General features: G+C 38.2%; 2 protein-coding genes and 1 long non-coding RNA gene across 12 annotated transcripts in view; 2 read left to right on the top strand and 1 right to left on the bottom strand.

Annotated features, from left to right (window-relative positions):
* The window catches only part of STYK1 (serine/threonine/tyrosine kinase 1), a 58,136-nt gene extending 42,999 nt beyond the window's left edge, over positions 1-15,137 (top strand). For 6 of the 7 annotated variants that reach the window (XM_082348848.1, XM_082348849.1, XM_082348846.1 and 3 more), the window contains 6 exons: positions 636-817; positions 2,567-2,650; positions 6,920-7,128; positions 9,212-9,252; positions 9,922-10,018; positions 12,206-15,137. In XM_082348848.1, coding sequence (XP_082204974.1) covers positions 636-817; positions 2,567-2,650; positions 6,920-7,128; positions 9,212-9,252; positions 9,922-10,018; positions 12,206-12,410 — 818 coding nt within the window. In that variant the 3' untranslated portion in view covers positions 12,411-15,137. The remainder of the gene's footprint in view (positions 1-635; positions 818-2,566; positions 2,651-6,919; positions 7,129-9,211; positions 9,253-9,921; positions 10,019-12,205) is intronic. The other variant, XM_082348847.1, reaches the window with a different exon arrangement.
* Positions 2,666-19,985, bottom strand: LOC309608618. Of its 2 annotated transcripts, none has more exons than XR_014233007.1 (3): positions 19,899-19,985; positions 5,055-5,245; positions 2,666-3,241 (listed from the first exon to the last, which is right to left on the bottom strand). It is a non-coding gene; the product is annotated as an uncharacterized lncRNA (long non-coding RNA). The 2 variants fall into 2 exon arrangements; XR_014233008.1 differs by having other exon boundaries at positions 2,666-3,195.
* Positions 19,958-27,074, top strand: LOC309608606 (protein mago nashi homolog 2). 3 transcript variants are annotated; one of them, XM_082348905.1, is made up of 6 exons: positions 19,998-20,136; positions 20,539-20,746; positions 22,310-22,368; positions 23,051-23,161; positions 25,446-25,528; positions 26,970-27,074. In XM_082348905.1, exons 3-6 carry the CDS (start codon positions 22,354-22,356, stop codon positions 27,067-27,069), a joined length of 309 nt encoding a protein of 102 aa, XP_082205031.1. In that variant the 5' UTR covers positions 19,998-20,136; positions 20,539-20,746; positions 22,310-22,353; the 3' UTR covers positions 27,070-27,074. The 3 variants fall into 3 exon arrangements, with proteins under 3 accessions (XP_082205030.1, XP_082205029.1, XP_082205031.1); XM_082348904.1 differs by lacking the exons at positions 20,539-20,746; positions 26,970-27,074 and adding an exon at positions 26,780-26,954 and having other exon boundaries at positions 19,958-20,136; XM_082348903.1 differs by lacking the exon at positions 20,539-20,746 and having other exon boundaries at positions 19,960-20,136.
* The last annotated feature ends 156 nt before the right edge of the window (positions 27,075-27,230 follow it).

Raw genomic sequence — 27,230 nt, 5'->3', positions numbered from 1 at the left:
AGACATTAAGATGTTAATCAACAGATAGTTGTGGTCACAATTGGGCACAGAATAAGAAGGGAATAGAAGGTAAAAACTCGCAACAGAAAGGTTCTTCTTTGGGTCTTTCCCTAGCTCAACCTTGCCTATCAAGGCTGTTAAAACCGATTTTTCCATATTAGATATTACTTGAATGAGGATTTTGAGGTTGTTTCTTCATTTTTCTTCACTGTTTTGATATCTTTTCCAGTTACTGCATTTTTCTTCTTTTTGCTGATACTCATGATATGGACCAGTAATGATGGATACATAAAACAGAACAAGGATAGAATTAGCAAGAATATTAATCAAAAGGTCTAGAAGTGATAATATTTTAATGTGTGATAATATTTTAATGTGAACAGAACACTTGTCTATTAGGCAGAGGAAAGCCCATCCAGTTCTAAAGACCTATGGTTCTATGTTACCTTTGACAAAAGATCAGTGACATTGAAGATCATCTTCTAATTGATTCTCTTTCTTTTTACTTGTTGTCTACACTCACTCCCCTTTGGAGCCTTGAAATTTATCATCTGAGGTTGCTTCCTGACTTGAACTCCCATTTTATTGGTGACACTCTGACTGCTCACTCCCCATGGTTCTTCTGTCCTCCACAGAACCAGCTGGGCTCCAAGAGGTGCAGAAGTTCTTAGGGCAAATCCGGTTCTATCAGTACCTGGGGAAGCACAAGAACCTGGTACAGCTGGAAGGCTGCTGCACAGAAGGGCTGCCGCTCTATATGGTGTTGGAGGATGTGGCCCAGGGGGACCTGCTCAGCTTTCTCTGGACCTGTCGCCGGGTAAGTGGTAGGGTAGAGGTGTTGGGAAGGAAAGGTTTGACCTGGCTTATTAGCTGTTCACATGTCAATTAGCCTGATAAATGACAAATTAGAAAGACATTATAATAGCATAACAGAGTGATTATCACCAACCAATAGAATTTTTAGTGATGATGGAATATCTGCTCTGTCCAATATGGTAGCCACTAATCACATGTGGCTACAGAACCCTTGAAATGAGGCTGATATGATTAAGAAACTGAATTTTCAAATTTATTTAATTTTAAATAATATATGTTTAAATAGGCATATGTGGGTGATGGCTACCATATTGGGCAGTGCAGATTTAGAGAATGGACTTTGGGCTCCATCTCCTACAAGCTATGTGACTTTGGGCAAATCACCTCTCTGAGCCTGAGTTTTTGGAATTTGTAAAGTGGGAGTAATGATAAATACTTATTAAAATTCAAGGAAATTACGTCTGGAAAAACATAGTGATTGGTACATATTAAGCACTCAAAATGGTAGCTGCTTTAATGATAATTGCGTAACAACCTAACTACTGTTAGTAATAATTTGGTTGTTAGTGTAAAGTATATTTTCCATTCCGTAACACCACCCTAGTGTGCCGAGGCTGAGTTAAGGAGAAATTCAGCCTGCAAGTTTGTATATCTCCAATTCATATTTAAAAAAATTTTAATGTTCAGAAATTTCCATGCTAAAGTGCAAGTCCTATTCCTTACAATTTCACCACTTCTGTATCTACTCGTCTTTTTGAAGTGCTCCATGTTTTCCTAGTTAGCTTGTCACTTGCTGATGAACAAAGTTCAATATTAATCAAGCCTCCTAGGTAGGCTGATCATCGTATTACTAAATGTTTATGAAAAGGAGACCTTGTTGACCTCTTCCATCCAGTGATGCAAATAGGACAATGTGCACATCATGAGATTTTAAACCTTTTTAAGAGGTTATCCATCTGTCACTTGGTCTGTGCCCTAACCTCACTTGTTTCTTTTTATTTTTCAGACTGCATGCCTCTCTATTTCAGATTGTTTTCGCATGCTTTTCTCATTACACCAGACTTCTCCCTTTCCCTTCTTTGTAGGGTCAATGGCCACTCACTCTTCGGATCTCGTCAAGAGCTTTCCTTTCTTCTCCAACTGAATGAGCTCTCTTTCCTCCACCATCATATGATCTCTTTTACATTTCTTTCATGGCACTTATAGATATGTAACCATGTATTTATGTATGATTATTTTATTCTGATTCACATGTTTGCCACAGTATAAGCTCCAGAAGGCAGTAGACATATTTATTTTGCTCACTTTTGTATTCTGAGTTCCTAAGATGGAATCTGGCACATAGTAGGCATTCAGTCAAGATGTGTTGAGTTAATGTGCTTAATTAATCTCTCTCTCTCTCACACACACACACACACACACACACACACATATTCTGCCCTAGGAAAATTGCTGTTTTATCCAATGGATAGTCTTATATATACTTGTCTTTCTTACCTGCTATTCTGTTCTTCCTTCATTCTGCTATTTATCTACATTCTTTACTGTTTTCCTGGTCTGATAAATCATGGTACTTCTCTGCATATCTGAGAATCTCTCATTACATCTGTCCTTGAATCTTATAGTCCTTATATTTTTGTGTATTTTCTTTAGCTTTGATAACTGCATTTAAGAATATCTCTGCCCCTATTTTTTCTTTCAGATCTGTTCATGTCATTTTGACATACTTCTTTTTTCTCTGTCTATTTAGGATGTGATGACCATGGATGGCCTTCCCTATGACCTCACAGAAAAACAAATATATCACATTGGGAAGCAGGTCCTTTTGGCTGTGGTAAGGCTTGGAGAAATGACAACAGATGACAGTGATTTTTCTTGTTAGCTTGGTATTTAATGTCATATTTCTCAGTTATGCTCTCAAATGGGGTATATATTATAAAGGAAATCAGATGGAAGCTAGGGGACGGAAACTCAAGCACCAATAAATTGTTTTCAATTCTTTCATGAAATTATTTAGATAACATAATTCAGGATTGGTAATTCTAGGAAGAAAGTAGTCAGTTTGAAGTGTTTTTTTTTAAAATAAATTTATTTATTTATTTTTGGCTGCGTTGGGTCTTCGTTGCTGCGTGCAGGCTTTCTCTAGTTGCAGTGAGCGGGGGCTACTCTTCGTTGTGGTACGTGGGCTTCTCATTGCGATGGCTTCTCTTGTTGTGGAACATGGGCTCTAGGCCCCCGGGCTTCAGTAGTTGTGGCATGCAGGTTTCAGTAGTTGTGGCTTGTGGGCTCTAGAGCGCAGGCTCAGTAGTTGTGGCACACGGGCTTAGTTGCTCCGCAGCATGTGGGATCTTCCTGGACCAGGGCTCGAACCTGTGTCCCCTGCATTGGCAGGCAGTTTCTTAGCCACTGCGCCACCAGGGAAGCCCTAAAGTGTTTTTTTAAAAAATATTTATTTATTTGGTTGCATCGGGTCTTAGTTGTGGCAGGCGGGCTCCTTAGTTGTAGCTCACTGGCTTCTTAGTTGCGTTACGTGGGCTTCTTCATTGCAGCAGGCGGGCTCCTTAGTTGCAGCTCGCCAGCTCCTTAGTTGTGGCATGCGAAATCTTAGTTGTGGCATGCGAACTCTTAGTTGCAGCATGCATGTGGGATCTAGTTCCCAGAGTAGGGATCAAACCCAGGCCCCCTGCATTGGGAGCACAGAGTCTCAACCACTGTGCCACCAGGGAAGTCCCAATTTAGGGTTTTTAGAAGGAACAGGGGGGCTTCCCTGGTGGCGCAGTGGTTGGGAATCTGCTTGCCAATGCAGGGGACACAGGTTCGAGCCCTGGGAAGATCCCACATGCCACGGAGCAACTAAGCCCGTGCGCCACAATTGCTGAGCCTGTGCTTTAGAGCCCATGAGCCACATCTACTGAGCCTGCATGCCACAACTACTGAAGCCCGTGTGCCTCGAGCCTGTGCTCCCCAACTGGAGGCGCCACTGCGATGAGAGGCCTGTGCACCACAATGAAGAGTAGCCCCTGCTTGCAGCAACTAGGGAAAGCCCAGGCGTAACAATGAAGACCCAAAGCAGCCAAAAATAAATAAATAAAATAAATAAATTTATATTTTTTAAAAAAAGAAGGAACAGGAAGGGTTTTAAAAGGTTTCTCAGTCTTAAGGGTAAAAAACCAGGGCCAACAGCTGTATGTCCACATACTTCCAGATATATACTAATGTTAACAGATGTAAAAGGGGAAAGGGGAAGCAAGTTGGGAGAAGAAATGGGAATAGAAACTGAATGGGTGAAAGGCTACAGAACCAGAAGGAAGCTTATAATTTATACCTGTAAAACAAGAAATACTAGTTCAGAACATGTTAGGTTGTAGATTTGCTTTGATACTGAATGTGATAGGAATTACAGATACTTTAAAAAGAACAAGGAACAAGTGGAAGAGGAGGAATAAGAAAGGGCAAAGGTGAGAGTATTTATTTATTTTAAACTAACCTAAATAAACAGGGAAGAGAAAGAACTCAAGGTTTAAGAGAAAAAAAAAAAGTTACCTTTACCAGAATTACTCAGGAAATTTAGATGACTATTCCTATGAAATTATTTAGATAATTGTGTTTAAAATTAGCGACGGAAAATCAGGGCTCTGTGAAGCTACTATTTTAGTATTTGATATATCTTGCCACCTTGAGGTATGAAATATACAAGGGATCTAAATGGAATCAGAGAAAGCTTAGGAAAAAAGAGGTGATGAAGTGAGAAAAAGTTAGTTGAAGTTCTCATGGAGCAAGGGAGAGAGCACATCATACAAATAAATGTTAACTATGGTGTTTGGATGGCCTAGTTGGTATATTTCCTTGATAAAGTTAGAGTATCAGGACAAATGAACTATTTAAAAAACAGAAATAGACTCACAACATTGAAAACAAACTTATGATTACCAGAGGGGAAAGGGGAGAGGAGGGATAAGTGAGGAGTTTGGGATTAACAGATACACACTACTATATATAAAACAGATAAACAACAAGGACCTACTGTATAGCACAGGAAACTATATTCAATATCTTGTAATAACCTATAATGGAAAAGAAACTGAAAAAGAATATATATATACATATATGTGTATATGTATATATATATATATATATACATATATATCTGAATCACTTTGCTGTACATCTGAAACTAACACAACACTGTAAATCAACTATACTTCAATAAAAAGTTAGGGTATCAGGACAGAGCTTACCTTGTATTCTGAACCATAATTGCAGGGGTGCCATAGAGATGCAGTGATCACACTGAAGCATTCCTCAGAGCCCTAGTTTACCACTTATGAGGCAACATCATAGTATTTTTTCTAACTCTTAACAACCTCAAGATCAGTACATTCTTCAATTCTTCTCATTAGAGTATAATATCTTTGTTCTGAGACCCCACCTGAGACAAAAAAACAAAAAACAAAAAAACCGAAAAAATCCCTGCTAGTCACTGTTTGCTTCACCATCAATGACTGGAAGTTACCACCTTCACCTTTTATTTTTTCACACCATTCTTGTTTAGTAATCATAGACCTCAGTCTCTAGCACTTCAGTCACATATAGTTTTTCAGCATCTCTGTATGCCTTGAACACCTTGATGTTGGGGGAAATGATTTCAACACATCAGTGTCATTCAGGTGCAGTGGTTCTCAAATGTCTTCTTGGCTGTGCTATAATCATTTTGATGCTTCTTGAAAATATAGATTATCAGGTCCCTCTTCCTAGATTTTGGTTAAGTAAATCCGGAGAGAAAACCTTATGAATTTATAAATCTCTCAGGCAATTCTGATTTGCAGCCTGGCCTGAAAAGTATTAGTAGAATTTGTAGTACTTCCTATGAATTAGAATACTGGGTTCTGGTCACTACTACTTAGTACCAGTGTGACCTTATATAATCATTTAGATTTATCTGAAAGTTACTTCCCTAATTCACCTCATCTAGTTATTTTAGGAACAAAATGAGATGATGTAAAACTGTATATAAATTTATTATTATGACACTCAATTTTGCTATGTATATATTACCCTGTTTGGGAGACTGCTGCTAGAAACTTGAAACCTACTCTCCTTCCCCTTGTCTAGCTGGGTCCTATCTGAGAGGAAAATCAGGCCAGGGTCAGGGTCAGAGTAGGGGATTATAATTTCCAAACCCAGTACAAATGTTATTTGGATTATTTGGTCAGTTTGCTAAGCTTTATTTGTTTGTTTTAAAGCAAAGCTAGTGTATTTACTAATAAATGTGTCTTCAAAAATATAAAGGGTATATCAATGTATCCAAAATGTGTAAATCATTTGTCAAACCCCAGAGAATGTACAACGCGAAAAGTGAACCCTGATGTAAACTCTGGACTTCAGTTGAAAATAGTGTATCAGTATCAGTTCATCAGTTGTAACAAATGTATCACACTGATGCTAGTTGTTAATAATAGAGGAAACTATGAAATGGGAGGGAAGGGATGTGGGAGTGCTCTGGATTTTCCACTCAATTTTGCTGTCAACCTAAAACAACTCTTAAAAAAATAAAGTGTTTTATTTTTTTAAAAAGAGGAATGAAGTATTGGTATCAGTTTGCTAATCTTAAACACAATGCAAACATGTCTGATTCATTATAAATACTTGGAAGTGGGACTTCCCTGGTGACGCAGTGGTTAGGAATCTGCCTGCCAGTGCAGGAAACACGGGTTCGATCCCTGGTCCAGGAAGATCCCACATGCTGTGGAGCAACTAAGCCCACATGCCGCAAGAGCCACAACTACTGAGCCCGCGTGCCACAACTACTGAAGCCTGCGCGCCTAGATCCCGTGCTTTGCAACAAGAGAAGCCACCACAATAAACCCCTGCTCGCTGCAGCTAGAGAAAGTCCTCATGTAGCAACGAAGACCCAACACAGCCAAAAATAAATAAATAAAAATTAATTAAAAAATTAATAAATACTTGGAAGCAATATGTCATTATTAATGAGGCTTGTTCAGAGTAGAAAATCTCCTTGTCTTTTCAAGGATTTGTTTCTCTTTACCTGTGACCTAAGCCATGACCTCAGAGAGCTGATCCATCTTTGATCTCATGTTGACAGGAATTTCTCCAGGATAAGCATCTGTTCCATGGGGATGTGGCAGCCAGGAATATCCTGATCCAGTGTGATCTCACTGCTAAGCTCTGCGGACTGGGCCTGGCTTATGAAGTCCACTCCCGAGGGGCCATCTCGTCTACTCGCATCGTACCTCTCAAGTGGCTCGCGCCAGAACGGCTTCTGCTGAGACCGGCTGGCATCAAAGGAGACATGTATGGTTTGTTCCTGCCCTGTGGATTTCTTCCTTTCTTGACCCAGGTGTCCTCCAGCTCATGAACATGACTGGGTCTATTGTCAATTATGTCTCCCCATGAAATCTCTACTGAGAAGTCAGACTCTCAAGCAAAAATGTGTGTTATGTGGCAGAGCTCATATTTGACATCTGCCTGCAATCCTTTGTAGTGCCTTTTGAAGTATTCCCTCTGTGTTAGATTAGAAACCTTAATTAGGAGAGAAAAAAAGTGAATAGATTATTCATGCTAGTATCTGAGGACTTAATCTGGTGGAGTTTTATCTGTTTATCTAGTTTTATCTGAAAGAGGTAGGTCCGCTTAATCAAAAGTTTAGTTGAACTAGGACTTATTAAAATAAATACATATGTGTGTGTGTATACTCAATTTATTTTAACTTAAAACATATAAGTAGATATTTAATTATCAATCTTTTGGAGGAGGGCCAAGGGGATAGACCTGCTATGCTAAATGAAGTTACGTGTTGTGTTTCTTGTATAAATAGCACCCATAATGAATTATTTTTGAGTTTCAGTTTGGGATGACTCTAAATAGAGAAAGAAACTTGAAAACAATTGTGATGCAATTTGACTACAGATATTTATTGTTAATTTTTTCCCAGTTTTCTACAGTTGTCTCACCCACACAATTTGACAACATTTTCTTTTCAGCAGCTTGGTTTTATAGAATATTTTCAAAGCATTCAATCTAGTTTTCAGGGAGCTAATGCTTTTGGCATGTATATTTAATCAGCTTACATAATATTTAATTGATTACATAATTACAGTTACATATAGGATTGGCATAAACAGGATTGTAAAGAACTGCGATTGACTTTTGGTAGCCATATAACTCAACTGCTCGGAGGAGCACATAAACATAATATAGAATATCTTACTAGCCATGAATGTTATGAGTTGTGGGGGAAATTTAGAACATCAGTTGATGTGGTGAGTCAATTAAGAGACTGCTTTTTTATTTTATTTATTTATTTTTTGGCTGCACTGCGTGGCATGGGGGGGCTTAGTTCCCTGACCAGGGATTGAACCCATGCCCCCCTGCAGTGGAAGTGCAGAGTCTTAACCACTGGACCTCCAGGGAAGTCCCCAGAAGACTGCTTTTTTATTTCATTGCTGCTTCGCTGACATCTGCTTTTGAAGAGAGGTCTGGGAATAATAAGTTTAACTGGGAAATATTGCTCATTTAATGATGATATTATAGAATAGTGAAATATACATCTCTTGAATCATACTGCTTAGGCAAATGCCTACCCCAATTATGTATAAAACTTGTTCTGTTAATATTTTTCCTAGGTTTGGGCAATTAGATCTACTGAGGAAATAGATAAATGATAAAACTTGCTTGGCCTTGAGCTAAGAATAAAGGCTAGAATTTCAGCAGGGAGAAATGGAAAGGATGAAAAAGATGCAGAGGGGAATTTCTGTATGTTTGGGTGAATATCTTTGCACGTTTGCACAAACACTCACAATTTAGCAAATAATGGTAAATATCTATTAATGTGTAATATAGAAAAAAGGAGACATAAATTCAGTACTCAAATAGTTTAGATTCTAAGGGGATTGGACAGAAATGCTTTCTTTTTTTTTTTCCATTAATTAATTATTTTATTTTTGGCTGTGTTGGGTCTTCGTTTCTGTGCGAGGGCTTTCTCTAGTTGCAGCAAGCGGGGGCCACTCCTCATCGCGGTGCGCGGGCCTCTCACTATCGCGGCCTCCCTTGTTGCGGAGCACAGGCTCCAGACGCGCAGGCTCTGTAGTTGTGGCTCACGGGCCCAGTTGCTCCGCGGCATGTGGGATCTTCCCAGACCAGGGCTTGAACCCGCGTCCCCTGCATTGGCAGGCAGATTCTCAACCACTGCGCCACTAGGGAAGCCCAGAAATGCTTTCTAATGGCACTACCTCATTGCTTATTGTATCAGTCACCCTTGATTCCCTTTCATTGCCTTTGTAATGGGGTTCTTACTGAAGGCCTCTGGTATTTAAGTGAGCTGTCTTTACGAAAGGCAGAAATAGAAATTAAATCCATGGCCTTGTTTCTTTTACAGCTGGTCTTTTGGGATACTGCTCTACGAGATGGTGACGCTAGGTAAGGAGGATCCCCAAAGTAGTGTGCGCCTATACAAAGATATACAAGGATGTTTATTTGGGTGGTGGATGACATTTGCTATGGGAAGGGGTTTCGGTACAATCTCTGAAGGTTGAACTGAGTTGACATAGAATCCTGATTTTTGAGATAGTCGTGTAATGTCTTGATTCCCTCCCTCTCTCTCTCCTTCCCTCTTTCTGTTTTTAACTTTCTTTTGCTTTCTTTCCCTTTCTTTCCCTCCAGACTTTACCAATTCCATGGGATGTTTTAAAATCCAAGGATGATTCCAAGGATGATCTTGCATAAACATAAAAGTATTGTCTTTAGATTTATTAATCCACTTGATGGAGAAACTATAGCACCTTCTCATGTTTGGGAAGTAGAGGGCAGATCTCATTTCTCACTTTGCTTTATTTTGTTATTTTCCTAAAGACTCAACGTTCTGCTAAGTTATCAGTACCCACCCTCCCGTCTCTTTTTTTCCAAAATTCTCTAAGCTATATCCTTACTTGATCACCAGGGAGCAATTATATTATATCTATTATTTTTCCTATGGCTATACTTTTGCAGGCAATTAGCCCAGGTGGATGGAGAGTAGTGTTAGTTATACTTTATATTCCAGAGGACCCTTAAGTTCTCTTACTACTCTCATTCTTTCCATACCAACAGGGGCACCTCCATATCCTGAAGTCCCTCCTACCAGCGTCCTACAGTATCTCCAAAGAAGGAAAATCATGAAGAGACCCAGTAGCTGCACACACACCATGTAAATGGTTTTTAAAATCTTTTTTTGCTCTTCATCAGTCGTGCCCCTTTCAAAGTGGCTCAGATGACCCTCAGCTGTCCTTTATGTGCTAATGTACAACCCTAAACCAAACCTATGCAGTAAAACACATCTGCTCACATATACGATGTACATGTATATCATATGTATGTATGTGTGTATACATACACACACACAAAATATTGAGGCAACCACTGAGTACTATATTAGAAATTTAAGTCTGCTAACGTTGTTAAAGCTTAGTTCTTCTGGAAGCTTTTAAAATAGACCAAATCCAATGCAAATACAGTAGTGTTTTATCTATTTAAATGTCAGTCTCAGTTAGAGACTACTAGCTTCAGTTCTAATATAGTTGTCATAAAATCCATTGCACTACAGTTACTCACTGGTTCCTATTTAATATTTAACTTAAAAAAATATTGATTATCTGTTTTCCCAGTTCTAAGCATGTTGGAAGCCAACCAAAAGGGGGGGGGGTGAGAAGAAATTAGACAGGAGAAGGAGGATATCAAATTGTCAGCAGAAAGGGACAGTTGGTGAACTAACGTAGAGGCAGAAAATGGAAAAATTAAAAATTACCCTCAGAATTTTATAACCAATAAAGTACAAAAAAAGGTTGTTATAGAACATAAGAAAAGGTTAAATTATTTTTAAGAAGGCAGGAGTTAATATATTAATATACATTTCTATTAAGGTTGTTGCTATTTTGTAAATTTTTCAGCACTGAAAAGGTAAATTTCCAGCACCTGGGTTTCCCAACATTAAACAGTTACAGCATCAAGCATGTTAAAAAATGTTAAATATCAAAACTGTTGATATATATTTTTATGTGTATATACACACACATACACACAGTATAGTGATACTGGCTGGGTATACTAGAATGAAGTTGTTGACAAATATTTCTCATAGGCTTTATGTGTATAAAAGGCTGTCCTTGATACTGGGGAGAGACATTTAACTGATAAAGTACCTGGTCTTGAAGAAGGATATCAGAAACAACATGAAAATCAACATAAAGTTTGAGGCAATAAGTAGAATGGTTAAAAGCTCAGATTCATCTCATGGAGTCAAAAAGACACACGTTCAGCCCTAGTCCTACTACTTTACTGTGCGTTGATTACTTATCTTCAAATAGGTATAATGATAATCCTACCTCAAAATTATTGTGAGGCTACAATGAAATAATGCATGTTAAGTTTCCCTACCATGCCTTTTATAGTAAGTAAGTTCTTGGTAAAACGTTAGCAGTATTATTAAAGTAGCATCTTATACAAAGTCTCATCGTACAACATTAATGAGTGTGGGAAACACAGTGCATGCTGAGGTTTATAAGGAAAGGAATTGAGACTTAAACCTGTGGGAAAGGATAACCATGGAGAGGATATTCAAGGAATTGGGCAGAGCACGAGCAAAGACAGAGTTGGGTGTTACTAACCACATCTAGGGCATAGCAAGACACTGACTTGTCAGGAGGAGAGGGCTTCAGTTAGGCAAGAACTATGTGGTAAGAAGCTAGGGGGTGGGATGTTGACTTTATATGGTGAGCAGTGGGAGATCACTGTAGGTTCTTGGGCAGGAATGAGACTTGATGAAGACTGTTTGAAAACAGGCTATGTTGTAAATTCTCTAGAAACTGGATTGAAGCAAAGACAGATTAAAGGTGGTAAGTACTTCTATCTCGATTAAGGCAATTTCCTGGAGAAGCTAAGTAATAAAGGGGGGAAATGACCTGGATTAAAGGAAGGAACCATCTAATTACATTATCTGAAATTAGTATGAATCGTATTATTCCATACCTTCTTATTTTCCTTGCTGTAATGTAGCTCATACTGGTAGATAAGTTATAGCAATGGTCTGGAATGATGCAAATTAATAACATGTAAGATGAAAACACTTAAGAGCTTTTGGTAATCTAATGGAAAAAAAAACTGTTCTGTCATACTGATTGTAGTTTAAGAAATATCTAGTCATTCCTTTTATAAAAAGGGTCCTGTTGAGAAGATGATATTAAGAGACTTAGCATTAGGAGGATGAGAAGGAACAGTATTCTCTGGGAAGCATATGGGACACAGCAATGAGAAGTAGATTAAAGACTCGTAGGTTTCTTTTGTTAAGGTTTGTTAGGAGAGGAGACAGCTTCTCTTGTTTCTCTTGTTTCCCTTTCAGGTACGGTCTCATGAAGTCCTGCTGGCGTTGGAGTGAGGACAGCCGCCCCTCACTTAGAGAGCTACACTCACGCCTGGAAACTGCCGCTCGAACTGCAAATGACAAGGCTGTGTTGCAAGTACCAGAATTGGTGGTGCCTGAATTGTACGCAGCTGTGGCAGGCGTCAGCGTGGAGAGTCTCTCCTATAGCTATAGCGTCCTTTGAAGATCCTGGGGCAACACACATTTTTGGGAGATCATATACTCTTGGAACCAATTCCTCCAAGAACAGAGAAAAGACTTTCTACTGGGACATAAAGGGAGGTACGGGACATGGACCCTGCATCTTCCCCTGCACATTTCCCTAGAAACCTGAAATGATGCTAGATGAGGCTGCACACACAATACACCCTCGAGACTGAGACGTACAGTTTCATTTCTGTTATCCCCGTCCTGAAGATGCAGGGTAGATGGATGGACCGTGTCAATGCAAGGGAGGTTTTACAAGTCTGCAGTGTTTGTCGCAGCATGGCACAGATAAGCTGGTCCCTCCCACCACAGGCTGGTTTCCTTTGAAACACGCTTTTATCTAGACTATTATAAGGTCCAGAAAATTGGAATCAAATGAGGGAAGAGAAAGCTGATAAAGAAGTTGATGAGAAGAAAACTGAAGGTTCTACTTGCTCAGGAGTATAGATGAGGACCAAGGTCATCCTTCAGAGAGAAGGGGGAGGAAGGACATACAGGACTTCATTCCTGGTCCGTTCATGCAGGGCTGAAGGAGAACCATTAAGGAAGACTTCTGAGCTCCCCCTAAGGTGTATATAGGAGAAATATGGTCCCCTTTGATCTAATTCTGAGGTAGGTGAACCCTGTTGGTACCATTTTAAGTAGAAGCTGGAGGGGTCATTTCATGATTAAGAACATTCAACTTGTACTTTTCAACAGTCTGGCTTCCTGGCCCCTATGAGACTAGGGAGACTGAGCCCAGAGGGTCAATTGGGTCGATGATGAATACACTGTGTATTTAATAAATGGGAAATATGGAAATCAAGCAAAAGTGCTTAGTAGGCAAGGACGTCTTTAACAAGGGCTAGAAGAGGATGTAACCTGAGATGGAAGGATGATGGGTTCCCATTTTCAATCATCCAATGATCTACTGTGAAAGTTATTTCATTAAATTCATATTTATTGAGTGAAAGTAGGCTTTTCAGGTTATACAGTTGCCAAAATCTCTCCAATAGGGAGGATAACAGTAGATAAATGAAAGCTAATGTCAACAGAAAAATTCAAGAGGCAATCTATGTTGTCAGAAAAGGGATTCCTCATGCGTGAAAAGGGGATACTACCTACCTCACAGGGTTGTCATGAAGATTGAATGAGAGTATATATTTGTACCATATCTGGCACATACTATGTGCTCAATAAATGTTAATTTCCATACTCTCATCCTTACTAGCCTAGAATCTTTCATATCTTTTTCATTTAACACCTACGGTGGCCAAGAAGAGAACCTCGGTCTGTCAGTCACACTGCAAGGGAGGACATGCTTAAAGATGATGGTATGGTGCAAATACCACTTGACTAAAATGAGGAAGTCATAATTTTTGTGTGAGCGTCTGGATGATGACAGTCATCTCCTACTAGTTCAAAATACTGGAAATACCATGATAATGACAGTTCAGTTGAACACGCGGTCTGTGATTTTAAACAATACCTTGGATACTCTAGAAGGGACATCCAAGGCTGCTATAGGAAAATGACTGGCAATTGAAAAACTTGCAGAAGTTAGAATCCTGATGGAGTCATAATGAGTCGCCCAACTGAGTAATGATTCTTGTACCTCTAGGAATACCGCAATGACTAGACAGAATTTAAATGCGTGGTAAGCAGCAATAGGGAGAAGGGAGGAAGAATGGCTCAGCACAAAATGATGAAGTCCTATGGAATCTCATTGTTCTCAGCTGTTCATTTAAGTCAAATTTACAAAATATTTATTTATTTATTCAACTATTTTCAAAGAATAGAGTGTTAAGGCCAACTGTGCCAGACGCCATGCTAGGTGTTGGATAATAAGAAAAGGAGAGCTTTGGCTTACAGTCTAGAAAGCAGGAGACACTATATACACATTTATGTGGGTATTTGTTAATTACAGCTGTGATAAGTGCTGTGAAGAAAAAGTATAGGGTAGTAGAAGGGAGTATAAAATGGGGACCTCCCTGAAAAAATGGCATTTAGACTGAGACCTTAGGGATGGGTGAGTAAGCCTGACAGTGAGAAGAGCCTTCCAGTTGAAGGATTATGTATGTGAAAACTCTGAGGCAAGAAAAAACTCAGCTTGAGCAACTGCAAGGAGGCTAGTGGGAGGGAGGTATAGTGAAGCGGGAGGAGAGTGGTGCATGATGAAATGCAGCATTGCTCTTTCACGCTGTATTTTTTTTTTTGCAAGGGAAATAATGAATTCACCTTTACCAATGATATTCAAAGTAGCACTCGACACTCATCCATCAGGGGTAAATTAGGAATAATAAAAATCAACTCTACCAACAGTCTGGGAATAGATCAGATGATCCAAGAGGGAATACTTCTCAAAATCCCCACCATGTACAAAAAGAGACTCAATGGAAAAGAGTAGCTTTTAAAATATGGAAGAGAAAAAAATATTAATTCTACAAATAGTTATTCATTGTATACCACATACAAAGCTCAAAGTTAGCTTCTATGGAAGAAATAAAGACAAATCCTGAATGACTCAAGCCCTCAAGTCACTTATTTGGTAGTAAATTGGTGCCCCTCATTTTTTTTTTATTACATATCTTTATTAGGAAAAATATTTTGAGCACTCAACCCTAATAAAATTATATAATTTATATGTAGATATAAAATATACACAGTATAAAACAAATGCAATATAAATTAAAATTGGTAAAATAAAGAAATATTTTTAAATTTTTATTGGAGTATAGTTGCTTCAAATAAATCTTATTTTTAAAATATTTTGCTAATTGTTTCACATTGTATGTTAATGTTTGTTTTGGTAGGAGGTAAAGAAGCAGACAATTGCTATTTTAAACTTTGTTTTTCTGGATATAGGTCTGGAACATTGGCTACAGTAATTGTTTATTCAGAGGAAACGGGGTCTTTCCCTCACTTGGCCAGGCTTTCTCTAAAGGAGAATTATATTTCTGGCATCTTTGACTTATCAGCCATACCAGGTATTCCCAAGCTAATGAATGGAAAAAAGAATGAAAATATTTACCATTTAATCAAATTGAATCCAGGTTAGGGTTTGTTTTACTGTTTTGATTCCCTCCTCTCCCAGTCTTGCTTTTCCAATGTATGCTTTATGGTTAAAAAAAAAATTGCAAAATAGCTAGGAACTGAGCAAATGCCCACCTGGAAACCACGTCTCATTGAAACTTGACAATGTAATTCAACTTAGAATAGTCTGAACCAGTAGTTCTCAAATCATGTTCGTGCACAACACTAGTTTTAGGTATTTTCTATTAAAATTGAATAATAATATTTTTCACCACGCTAAAGAAAAAGTTAGTGAATAGAATCTTCTAAATCTTAACCTTGCTGTAACAACTGTTGTTAAATGTTTGCTCTACCATGACTCATTTAAACAAATAAATGTGTATCAAATACAATACAAGACTGGGAGAATCACCTATTATGCTTAATTTAGCAGACTGGTTTTACTTGTATGGAAATAAGAATTAGTGGTTATGCTATGTGTTAGAAGCATATAATATTGTCATATGCTCGATAAATTATTAGTTTGAATAAGGGAATTGAATATATCATGTTGTAATAATCTAGCAATAGCTTCAAGTGCTCACCATATATGAACATATTTGAGAAACAATGGTGTGGAAGTTTTGGTGTTTCTGCATGATGGTGGTTTTCTCATTAAAAAAAGTAACTCCACTGAGTGGTTTAAAACAGGGGTCCCCAACCCCTGGTTGGGGGCGCTCCTGTTAAGAACCAGGCCGCACAGCAGGAGGTGAGCAGCAGGAGAGCGAGCGAAGCTTCATGTGCCGCTCCCCACCGCTCCCCACTGCGCGCATTACCGCCTGACCATCCCCCTAACCCCACATCCGTGCAAAAGCTGTCTTCCACAAAACCGGTCGCTGGTGCCAGAAAGGTTGGGGACCCCTGGTTTAAAAGACATATATGGTTAAAACAGATAAGTCTACTACAGAAGGGAAGAGAGAAAGGTGGATGGATGGAATGAAGACTGAAATAGACCATAGTCATTCTGACATTTAAAAACATTTCAATTACCTTAGAATATTGTGTTAGACCATATAATATTCTTGATTTACTACTCTGATCCGTTTAATGTAATGAGCTAGCCCTAACAGTTTTTGTCTGTAAATACAAAATCAAAACTATTCAAAAGCTACTGATAACATAATGAAAACAACAACTATCTTTGGGCTTGCCTGGTGGCGCAGTGGTTAAGAATCTGCCTGCCAATGCAGGGGACACGGGTTCGAACCCTGGTCCGGGAAGATCCCACATGCCGAGGAGCAACTAAGCCCGTGCGCCACAACTACTGAGGCTGCGCTCTAGAGCCCGCGAGCCACAACTACTGAGCCGACATGCCACAACAACTGAAGCCCGTGCGCCTAGAGCCTGTGCTCCACAACAAGAGAAGTCACCACAATGAAAAGCCCGCGCACTGCAACAAAGAGTAGCCCCTGCTCACCGCAACTAGAGAAAGCCTGCGCACAGCAACGAAGACCCAATGCAACCAAATAAATAAATAAATGAAAATTAAAAAACAAAACAAAGCTATCTTCTCTAGTTATCACAAGAAAATCAGAACATATTTCTGGAAATTGTAAGTAGGAATGATTTGATAATTTTAAATAGTGGGGCAAAAGGCAAAAGAGGTGTAAGGACAGAGCAGACATGAGAGATCAAAGGAAGAGAGAATTTTAGACACAGGAAACATCAGAATATTTTAAAAGACGAAATTAACACTTAGAAGAAATAATCATCTCTGACCCTAGCCCTCTGACTTGATTCGTCATCATGAAGTTGAAAGCAATAAACTTAAAAACTTGAATGGGAAATCATTATTTTATCAATGAATAATGTGTATTTGATTAAATCATTAAGCCTTCATTTCAGCTGGAGTTGGAAAATAAAATGTTTATTTCTTAATTACTTCACAAGGGTTTTTGAAGCTAACCACAGAGATTGCATTAGCAAAGGCAGAAATAGTTCTTCATTTGGCTTCATTTAAGCAGCCCAAACATTTATTTTTATAAATAAACTATGCTGTTGCCAGTAAGTATGTCCTAATTTGAAGCTTACAGCCATTGAGATTGAGATTTCTCAATGTTCCAAAAATATTTTCTCTGTTTCCAGCCCATGTAAAAGCATATAAAATGGTTCTTATATAACTTTATTGTCCAAAATGATAGCCACTAGACATGTCTGGCTATTTAAATATTAAGTTCACACAAATTAAATAATATTTAAAAATAAAAATTCAGTTCCTCAGTCTCGCTAGCCACATTTCAAGTGCTCAGCAGCCATTCAGAAAGTTTCCATAGCTCTGGTGTATAACGTCCAAGAAGACCACAATACACAAATGCTTTATCACTTTCCAATCTTTACGGTGACACAAGAGACGTACAGTTGGCCTTTTTTTTTTTTTTTCTGCTAATTATAGGAAAGATTAAGTAAGTATATTTTCACATTTCATCTTAAAAACAGATAGGGTTAGAGAGGATTAGTCTTGAGCTCAGATGTCTTTTTAGGGGATAAAGACAGTAATTGGTTACAGATAAAAATCTTAACCCTGTGCATTCCATAAGCTCTATTTACACAGTCACAGATCTGGTACCTATAGCTCTACTTAGGTAAGCGTGAACACTTGGCACATTTGCCAAAAATGGGAAGGAAATGCATTAGGAAATCCAAAGATTGCATGAGGCTCCCTACAAAAAACAAATGGATTACTGCCTATATTTTCAGAGATACTATGGAATATTACGATCAAGTTTCTGTGGATTATTTCTGTGGTAAGTACAGTGACTGACGTATCCCAGTTTGCCTGGGAAGTTCCAGGTTTTAAGACTGAAAGTCCCACATCCTAGGAAACTCCTTGGTCCTGGGCAAACTGGAATGGTTCATCACCCTAGTGATGAGGGATGGTGCTTTATGTTTCTTGTATATTTTCCATAATGGCAGCCTATATTGGAACTGAATAATTTTTCTATATTAACATTTATACAATGGTTAATATAGTTTTCTATATTGACAGTTATACAATTGCTAATACAGACTCAACATAACCTGCCCAGTCTGCTTTTCTGGTTATTCCACTTCCATGAACGTTGTGTTCTAATTATACTGAAATTCTTGGCTTTCCCAAGGCATGCATTGTAACACGACTGCACGTTTGCTCAGGCTATTTGCTTTTCCATCCCTCTGAACATATACTGAATTTATCCAACAAGGTCCAATTCAAATAGCACGTCTTGTCACAAGCCTTCCCTGGTACTTCCCCTTTCTTCAACTTCCCCAATAAAGTGATTTGTGTCCTCTGCTGTATTACCAGCATTAAAAAAAATTTTTTTTCTTATAGCATTTGCTTCCTTGGGCTAATATGTGTCTACATGTTTGTTTTCTAGACTACAAGTGCAAAGGGCTCTTTTTTAATTACCAGTGCCCAACAATTTCTGGCATGTAGGAAATGCCCATTATAACTCATTATATAATGTTTTATAAATTCTAAATCTTATTTTACATGCATTATCTCATCTGATCTTTTCAACAGTTCTTTGAGCTTGACAAAGTTGATCGTAGTCTATTCATTTGGCTGACGAATAAACAGGCTTAGAGACAGCGTCTTAACCACGGTTAGGTAGAGATACGTGATGGGAACGAATCCCAGGTCTTCTGACTGCGACTCTTTCTACCAAATCCCACTGAAGGTTAAATATCATCCAACAGGCAGTATTATTCTGTGTGTTGGTAAAAGAAAGGTAATGAATAATATCTGAACAATAGGCTTTGTGTAAAGCTCACCTTGCCTTTCTCCATCCTTCAAAACCTATCCTAGCGGAGCACTCCTTCCCTTCCCCCGTGTAATTCTACCTGGTGAGAAACGCGGGCTAAACCATTTGATCTTAAGTCAAGTTGCCAAAACTCCACAGGCCACTAGAGAGTAACCCTTACTGAATAAATTTTACTATTAAAAGGAATTCTTTTATATCATGACTGCCAGAGATTTTTCAGTTTCAACGTGCCTTTCAAAATTTCAGACTTCATGTCTGATGAATTCTTTTTACTTTGCCTCTACTATTACCGGCTTCTAGGTGTCGGATAACTAGCCATCATTATCCGAAGGGGAAAGGCCCATGCTAGGAATCTAGCGGAAAAAGGGTTTTGTTTTTCCGATGTGCCATTCTGATTCTGGGCTTTGTCTTTACTCACTCCACGAATCAGGGGAATAAGGGCACACCCACCTCACGGATGCCGCGAGAATTGGAGACCCGAAAAGTCAGAGCGACTGGCAAACCTTAGTTCCAAGCCCATAACAAATGCTTTCATATTTCTACACTTCTTTGCTTTCCTAATAGAATATGATCTACTGAATTTTGAAAATAATATGCTTCCAACCCTAGTAAAGCAAAGTTCAGGTCGCTGCCGCCCGCCCCGCCCCCCCGCGCGCCTCCGGGTCTCTCACTCGAGTCTCCGCCCGGCCGCTTTCCTCTGGGGTCGTGGGAGGCGGAAGGGCCGCAGTGACGCGTTTATCCTGGGCGACTGACGTCACTGCCAGGCGCCCGGCGGCACGTCTGCTGGGCCTTCGGCGGGCTTTTCGGGGACAAAGATGGCTATGGCCAGCGATTTCTACCTGCGCTACTATGTAGGGCACAAGGGCAAGTTTGGACACGAGTTTCTGGAATTTGAGTTTCGGCCGGACGGTGAGCAGAAAAGCGGCCGCGGCAACGAAGCGCGGTGCTGAGCAGGGGGAAGCGAGGTGGAGAGGCCGCGGAGGAGTTGGGGTGGGTGGGCGAGCCTCCGCCGGCTGGCGAGTGTGCAGTAGGGCCGAGGAGCTTAAGGAAAATAGGAAGCGTACATTGGCTTTGTGAATAAACGAGTAAATTGGTGTCAGTTAATTAAGAAAAGCCGATCCTGTCAGATAGTAAAGTTCAGAATCCTAGCATCAGTTCACCGGAAGGGACCTTAAAGGCCGTCTAGTTTATCGACCTAATACTTGAACGTTTGTGAGAACATCTCCACCACGCGGTGGACGCATGGATGCTTCAAATCTTCCGGTGAACAGTAAATTTCGGACTGCCCATTCATCTTTTTTATTCATTCAGGCGCTGTATGGAAGGCAAAATGTCGAGAAAAACGAATGAGGCCTGCTCTGAAGCGGGGAGCCCCACGTGTAGAAAAATGAGTGTAATGACGTGTTTGGGGTGCCTAAATACAGTTGTTCCCTATAGGATGCATTAAGACTATAAAGAAGGGGCGTGGTTAGTTCTATATGAAAGAGTCGCAGTCTTTTTAGAGAAGGTGACAGTTGAGGTGAGTCTTGAAACGAGAGTAGTTTTTTTCTTGGTCTCTGAGGGGGAAAAAAGGAGTCAGACTGCTGAGAGCCCTATGAGGTGAAAGTGCCTGCTGCCCAAGGAAAGTGCAGCAAATTCTGTCTTTTGACAGCTCTGATTCTCTTTAGATGGTTGTACTGTATATTGAATTCTAATTGTAACAACGACAGTCCAACTGCATAGACTTTTCTTTTTTGAATGCATATTATGTGCTGGGCAACATGTAAAAACAAAAATTGAAGGGACAGTAGTGCATAAGACTCTTTAATTCCCCTCAAGGAGTTATACCTTGGTGGGTGACATAGACATGAAACTAACCGTAAGGCAGTATAGATATTAAGTGCTGTGTTCATGCTTTGGACAAAATTCTGTGAAGGCATGAAAGAAAAATTAAGGGAGGATCACATATTAGGAAGGGGGGGAAGAACATCGCACATTTCATGTAGAAGCCAGGGTAACTTTGGCTCTGCAATTATTTAGAAACCTTAATCACCTTACTCTCCCTGGTTCTCCCCAAGTCTTTTCTAAATTTAGCTAAGGAGCCAAATTTACCTGAATTCTCCATCTGTTCTTTCTTCGTGTGATACTGTTTTCAGGGCCTTGGCCTGTGAACAACTTTTAGCTTGTCCGTATCACTTTTAGCCAGTCACGTAAATTAAGTAGTCTAAGATTATCAGGGAAATTTCGTTCCAGAACACTGGTTCTCATCTGCCACCACACCATTCCACAACCTTTCCATAAGTAATGATGAGTCCCAAAGACAGTGATTCCTAAGGGGTTCTCCTCATTAGGATAACCTGTCATTTTAGAGGCTCAGGATCACATTACATCTGTATCTGGGCAACTGACTAGCCTTGAGGAGAAGCATACATTAGGGAATACATCAAAATTAAATGTAGATCAGGTAACAAACTGGTCAATTTTTATTCAGAAGATATAGTTTGTGTGCTTCTTAATTACAATTCTAAAACAGTAGCATTGCCATAGTACATTAATTTGAAGGAAAATAATTAAAAGAACATTTTGGAGTAGTGGGGAAAGCATGTGTATTGGAAGAAGGTAGATCTAGGTCTGAATCTTGTGTGACCCTGGGCAAGTTACTTAACTCTCTGTTTTCTCAACTATGAATAGGTGAGAGAATAAAACATACTTTTTAGGGTTGTTTTACAGATTAGATTAAATGTTCTGGGTAACTCAGCACCAATAAGACATATAATGTAAACTTTAGAAGAAATGTTAGTTCCTTTTTCAGATTCCCTGTCTAGATCATGACATAGCTTAAGAAAATGGGCCTTGAAAATGGCCCTCCCATTATATGGAATTGTATTGAAGGCATGGAGTTTAAAAAATTGACTGGCTTCAACTTCAGCCAACTTAACAGCAAATACATGTTCAGCATTGATCTTATGGCCAGGAGGGAGGAAATATTAATAAAAGTAGTAGTATAAAATGGTTTTTACCTTCAGAATTGCTTATAATGTCATTTCTTTATATTTTAGCAGTTTTTGCTGTTATAGATTGAATTTTTTTCCACTTCCCACAGGAAAACTTAGATATGCTAACAACAGCAATTATAAAAATGATGTCATGATCAGAAAAGAGGTAAGTTTTTTACAGATGTGTAATTTTTTATATTAAGCCTGTTTACCTCATGTCTATGGTTTTATTTACATATTTAAAGTACATCTGAGGCTGTAAAGAAGAAGCCGATGTATAGATTGAAAAAGGCTTCTGATTGTAGCATCTATAACAACAAAAGAAGCAATCTGAATATATTAAGTTGTAGTCCCACATTCGAGTGTATCATTTAATTCATTTTATAATTAACTTTGTGTTTTTACTCTATTCATTATTTAAAACTAATTGATAATTATGTTTTAAACACAGTATGAATTTTAAATGAAAGTCTCAAAAGTTAGGTATAAGAAAAAGTTCAAAGCACTAACCGTGATGTGTATTTGTATTTGTCACTGTTCACCTCATAGATGTTGTGTTGACCACCCACAGGTATTTGAGTCCTGTGTTACAAAGGCAGAATACAAGGTTTCAGGATGGGGCTGGTGTTGAGAAGAGGGAAAAATATGTTTTAAAGGAAAGGGCAAGAGAGTGAAGCAACATCATAAGGAAGAATGATTCTCTCCCATCTTGTACTTTTAGAATCAGAATTAAATTTTTCTTTAATGTTCTATTTGAATACTCAGGGTTTGTAACTCTGTTTTACTATTTGCTTCTGAGTTGTGTCGAGAAATAGAGAGACACTGAAATTTTTATAACTTGTTTTCAGGCTTATGTACACAAGAGTGTAATGGAGGAACTGAAGAGAATTATTGATGACAGTGAGATTACAAAAGAAGATGATGCTTTGTGGCCTCCCCCTGACAGGGTTGGCCGGCAGGTTCGTATTTAATAATTCTTGAAATGCGTAAATACTAAAAGTTGTTAATATAATTGTTATGTTTCTCCTTGTTTATTTAGAATAGCTCCTCATTGGGTCTTGGGTCTTCCATTTAGTAGGCACCTGGTAAATACTTTATAATTTTATTTCACTTTGCGTCATTTTCTGTGCTGCCGCCTGGTAGTGACGGCGTCAGTTTAGACATCTTTCTGAACAGTCTTCTCTGCGGCCACCGCAGCTAAAGTTAAGATGTTTTCACAATGTTATGAATAATTGCTATTATTGGTTAATTTTATTAGGAAATAAAAATAGGTAGGAAAAAACACAAGTGTTTGTTAAATTTGAGAATTAGCATTCTCATTGACTACGTAAAATTCACTTTCGCCAGATTTATAACTTTGAAAGTTCTTACTTGCATCTTTATGCCCCAGAGAGTGATTTGATTGGTTTCTTTGTTCCAACTGACCATTGCCTTTGCCTCTCATATTCCCTTCAGAAAAATCGATGGGCTGCTGAAGAGCTCTGAAGGCCTAATTTCACTCTGTAGAAAGCCAGTTTGATTTCTGAATTGGGTCTTTTCACCTGTTGGAGAAATGAGATATGACCCCAGGAGGAAGAAACATTTAATTTCGCTTTTGTATATTCCCGAGGATTATACTGTATAACAACTTCTTTGACTAGAAGAAAATGTGGCGAAATCTAATAGATGCTGACTCTCTGTAGCAGTAACTTAACACTTCTCTTTAAAGAAATGTTATTTAGGAAAGCAAAGGTAATAGTTAACAGTATTTATTTTATGCACTGCAAACACTTTTAAGAAGTAAATTTAGATCTGTTTGTTTTATACATACATACGTTTGCATTAAAAACAGCAACAAGCCTTTTGTTATCTCTTTTAGACTCAGGGAGAGGGCAGTGTTTTCATCTACCCACTTGGTGATGTGTTCGTGTGTTTCGGTTAGTGGGGAGGATTACTCATGCTCCAGAAATTGTCTGTTGGATCTTTAAGTCAAAGATTTTGTGATTGTTTGAGAGTCTTATTTAATTCTCCATTTTGTGTGTGCCATAAACTGTGCATAATTAGATTTTCTGCTCAAATACATAGCTAGGAGTGTCTTTAAGGTCATCTATTAATTTAAACTGAAAAATCACTACAGACGTAGCCTCTTACTTCTTCATTTTAGATTTGCAGATAAAATATGGAGAAAAATTTATACTTAATTTTGGCACACTAGAAATGCCTATATTATGTTATGTTTGTTTTACTAGTTCTTAATTTTAATTGTTTTGTGAAGACAAAAGAGTATGAATCTTTCAGTATTATAGTCCAGGATTCAAATATTAGTACCATCACTTACTAGTGGTTCTACATCAACAGTTTTTTTCCTCTGCTTTATGAGTCTTGGATTTCACATTGTAAAATTAGGCAAATAAAGCTGGCCTGAGAAGGGTAGGCTTTATTAGCCCAATTTTAGGGATTACAGAGAATGTTTGTAAAGTCCCTAGCACCGGGCCTGACACATAGTGGGTGCTAAGTAGTGCTATTATTAATACTATGCAGTTTATTTGTAGAGCCTGGTAGAAAGGGTAAATGTGTTTGTATTTATTATATTAAAAATAGGCTTATACCCATATTACTAGTTTTACTCACACTATAAGAAACATTTCTGTGTCACTCATAAGTATATCATTCATTCGATAGCATCATCTTTTTGAGATCTCTGGAAAGCAATTCTTTTTTTTTTTCTATTTTTTTCGTGATTTCCCTTTTTTTTTTAACATCTACATTTCTTTCTATTTATTTATTTATGGCTGCGCTGGGTCTTCGTTGCTGCGCATGGGCTTTCTCTAGTTGGCGGCGAGCAGAGGCTACTTTTCGTTGTGGTTCGCGGGCTTCACGTTGCTGTGGCTTCTCTTGTTGCGGAGCATGGGCTTCAGTAGTTGTGGCTCATGGGCTTAGTTACTCCATGGCATGTGGGATCTTCCCGGACCAGGGCTCGAACCTGTGTCCCCTGCACTGGCAGGCGGATTCTTAACCCCTGCGCTGCCAGAGAAGCCCCTGGAAAGCAATTCCTGATTCATCCTGATACTGGGGACACCTGAGGAGCTGGTGAGGTTTTGTTTTACATAGTTCATAGCTAACAGGTCGCTTCGTTTTTTTTTCCTCCTCTATGATGGCTAGAAAACTTGCAGCAAAAATTGGGACTTCTTGGTAGCAAGAATACATATATCTTGTGGGATGGATTTTTATATTAACTACATTTCTCTGCTTTATTTTTTTCAGGAGCTTGAAATTGTAATTGGAGATGAACACATTTCTTTTACCACATCAAAAATAGGTTCTCTTATTGATGTTAATCAGTCAAAGTGAGTATGTTAAAGCATTTTGACTAAATTGACATAATTTATTAGAGGGGCTCATTTTAGAACTATAGCCAGTTTGGGAAGATTATTTTAATTGCAACCTGTATCAGTTTATTATGTATATGTAATCCTCATTTTTATAATAGTGAAGACTTGTTATCAAAGAAGTTAGCGGTATATTTTACTGATTGCCAAAAAAAATCTTAATCTGGACACAGCGTCACAAAATTTAAAAGAAATCTGTATTGGATTTATCAGCCTTATTAGTCCCATATAACATCATTCTCCTCCTTGGATTTAATACTTGAAAGAAATGGAAAAAGCCCCAGTATAGCTTAAGTATGGCTTTAGCTACCTGTGTCTTCCCAAGCTCTGTAAGTGCGGTACCATATACCACTGTCTGAAAAATCTCTCTGCCTCCAATTATTTCTTTCCACTCTTTCCCCTCAAAATGTTCTTATAGCGTCTTTTTCCTATCCCCCTAAATTGTAATAACTTATTTGTTTGCTTAACTGGCTTCAGTGTAAGCTCCCTGAGAACCTTGCCGTATCTCAAAGTTAGTGCAATGCCTGGCACACAATAGGTGCTTTATAATTTATAGAGGAAAGGAGAAAGGAATGAATGCATAACTACTGGATACAAATGGCTATGTTCATAAAGACTGGCGTGATACTTTTAAACTGTCACATCTATTTTCCTATAGTTGGTGAGGATGTGGCATTTGTTTCCTACTGGGATTGTAAATTGATAACAGTGTTTTTTGGAAAGCAATTTGATAATATGCATCAAAAGCTGTTAGTATTTTTCTTTTATCTTTGTCCAGCTAATTTCATTCCTGAGCATCCATCTATCCTAGGAAATACTCTGAAATAATGAAAAAACTTTATTATTCATAGAGATGTTCATTAAAACCTTATTAATAATTGGAAAACAATCCAAATACTAACAAGGAGAGAATTGCTAAATTAATTAAAAATTATTTGTGAATTTTTTTTAATGTAATGGAAAAAGTAATGTTTAAAAGGCCACAGTGAATGATTTTAATTATGAAAAAAATTAGGGAAATACCAAAATATTTATAATTATTCCATGAGGAATGACATTATATAGTATTGAGTTTCTTTTTTCTATCTTTATAATTTTATTTGCCTTAAACATTTTTGTGATGCATAAATGTTATTTTTTATAAGGAAATAAACACTTTAAATATGAAATGAATACTGATGAAGAAATTTATGTATTTTTTTCTTACAGAAAAGATAGAGATGGGAATTGTTCAGGATATCCATTTTAGTTATCAGAAAATGCTTCCTTTCTCCTCAGAATTCCTTTAACTTAATTGTTTTAGGTTTTTGGTCTTTGTTTTGTTTTAGGAATTAATTTGTACTATTATGTTGTTTCATTTTAGGAAGAAAAAAGTAACTTTTATCTTTTTAAATTTTAGGGATCCTGAAGGTCTTCGAGTATTTTACTATTTGGTACAGGACCTGAAATGTTTAGTTTTTAGTCTTATTGGATTACATTTCAAGATTAAACCAATCTAAATTGTATGTTTTTTGAAACTTGTTTATATTTAATTAAGGGATGGGTGAGGGAGGGTTTGTCATTTATGATGTTGGGGTTTTTATGAATGTGAAGCAAGCTTCTTTTGTATGCAAATTGAAAATAAGAAAATACATAAACAGGCTTAATGGTTATCTTCACT

The sequence above is a fragment of the Balaenoptera borealis genome (genome assembly GCF_965194805.1).
Source record: "Balaenoptera borealis genome assembly, chromosome: 13".
Taxonomy (NCBI): Eukaryota; Metazoa; Chordata; class Mammalia; order Artiodactyla; family Balaenopteridae; genus Balaenoptera; species Balaenoptera borealis.
This window is presented reverse-complemented; position numbering and strand designations above follow the sequence as displayed.

Coding starts and splice junctions, on each gene's coding strand:
- LOC309608606 (XM_082348903.1), top strand. CDS start 20,043: ATGGCTATGGCCAGCGATTTCTACCTGCGCTACTATGTAGGGCACAAG. Junction 20,137..22,309: donor ATTTGAGTTTCGGCCGGACG/GTGAGCAGAAAA, acceptor CACTTCCCACAG/GAAAACTTAGATATGCTAAC. Junction 22,369..23,050: donor ATGTCATGATCAGAAAAGAG/GTAAGTTTTTTA, acceptor ACTTGTTTTCAG/GCTTATGTACACAAGAGTGT.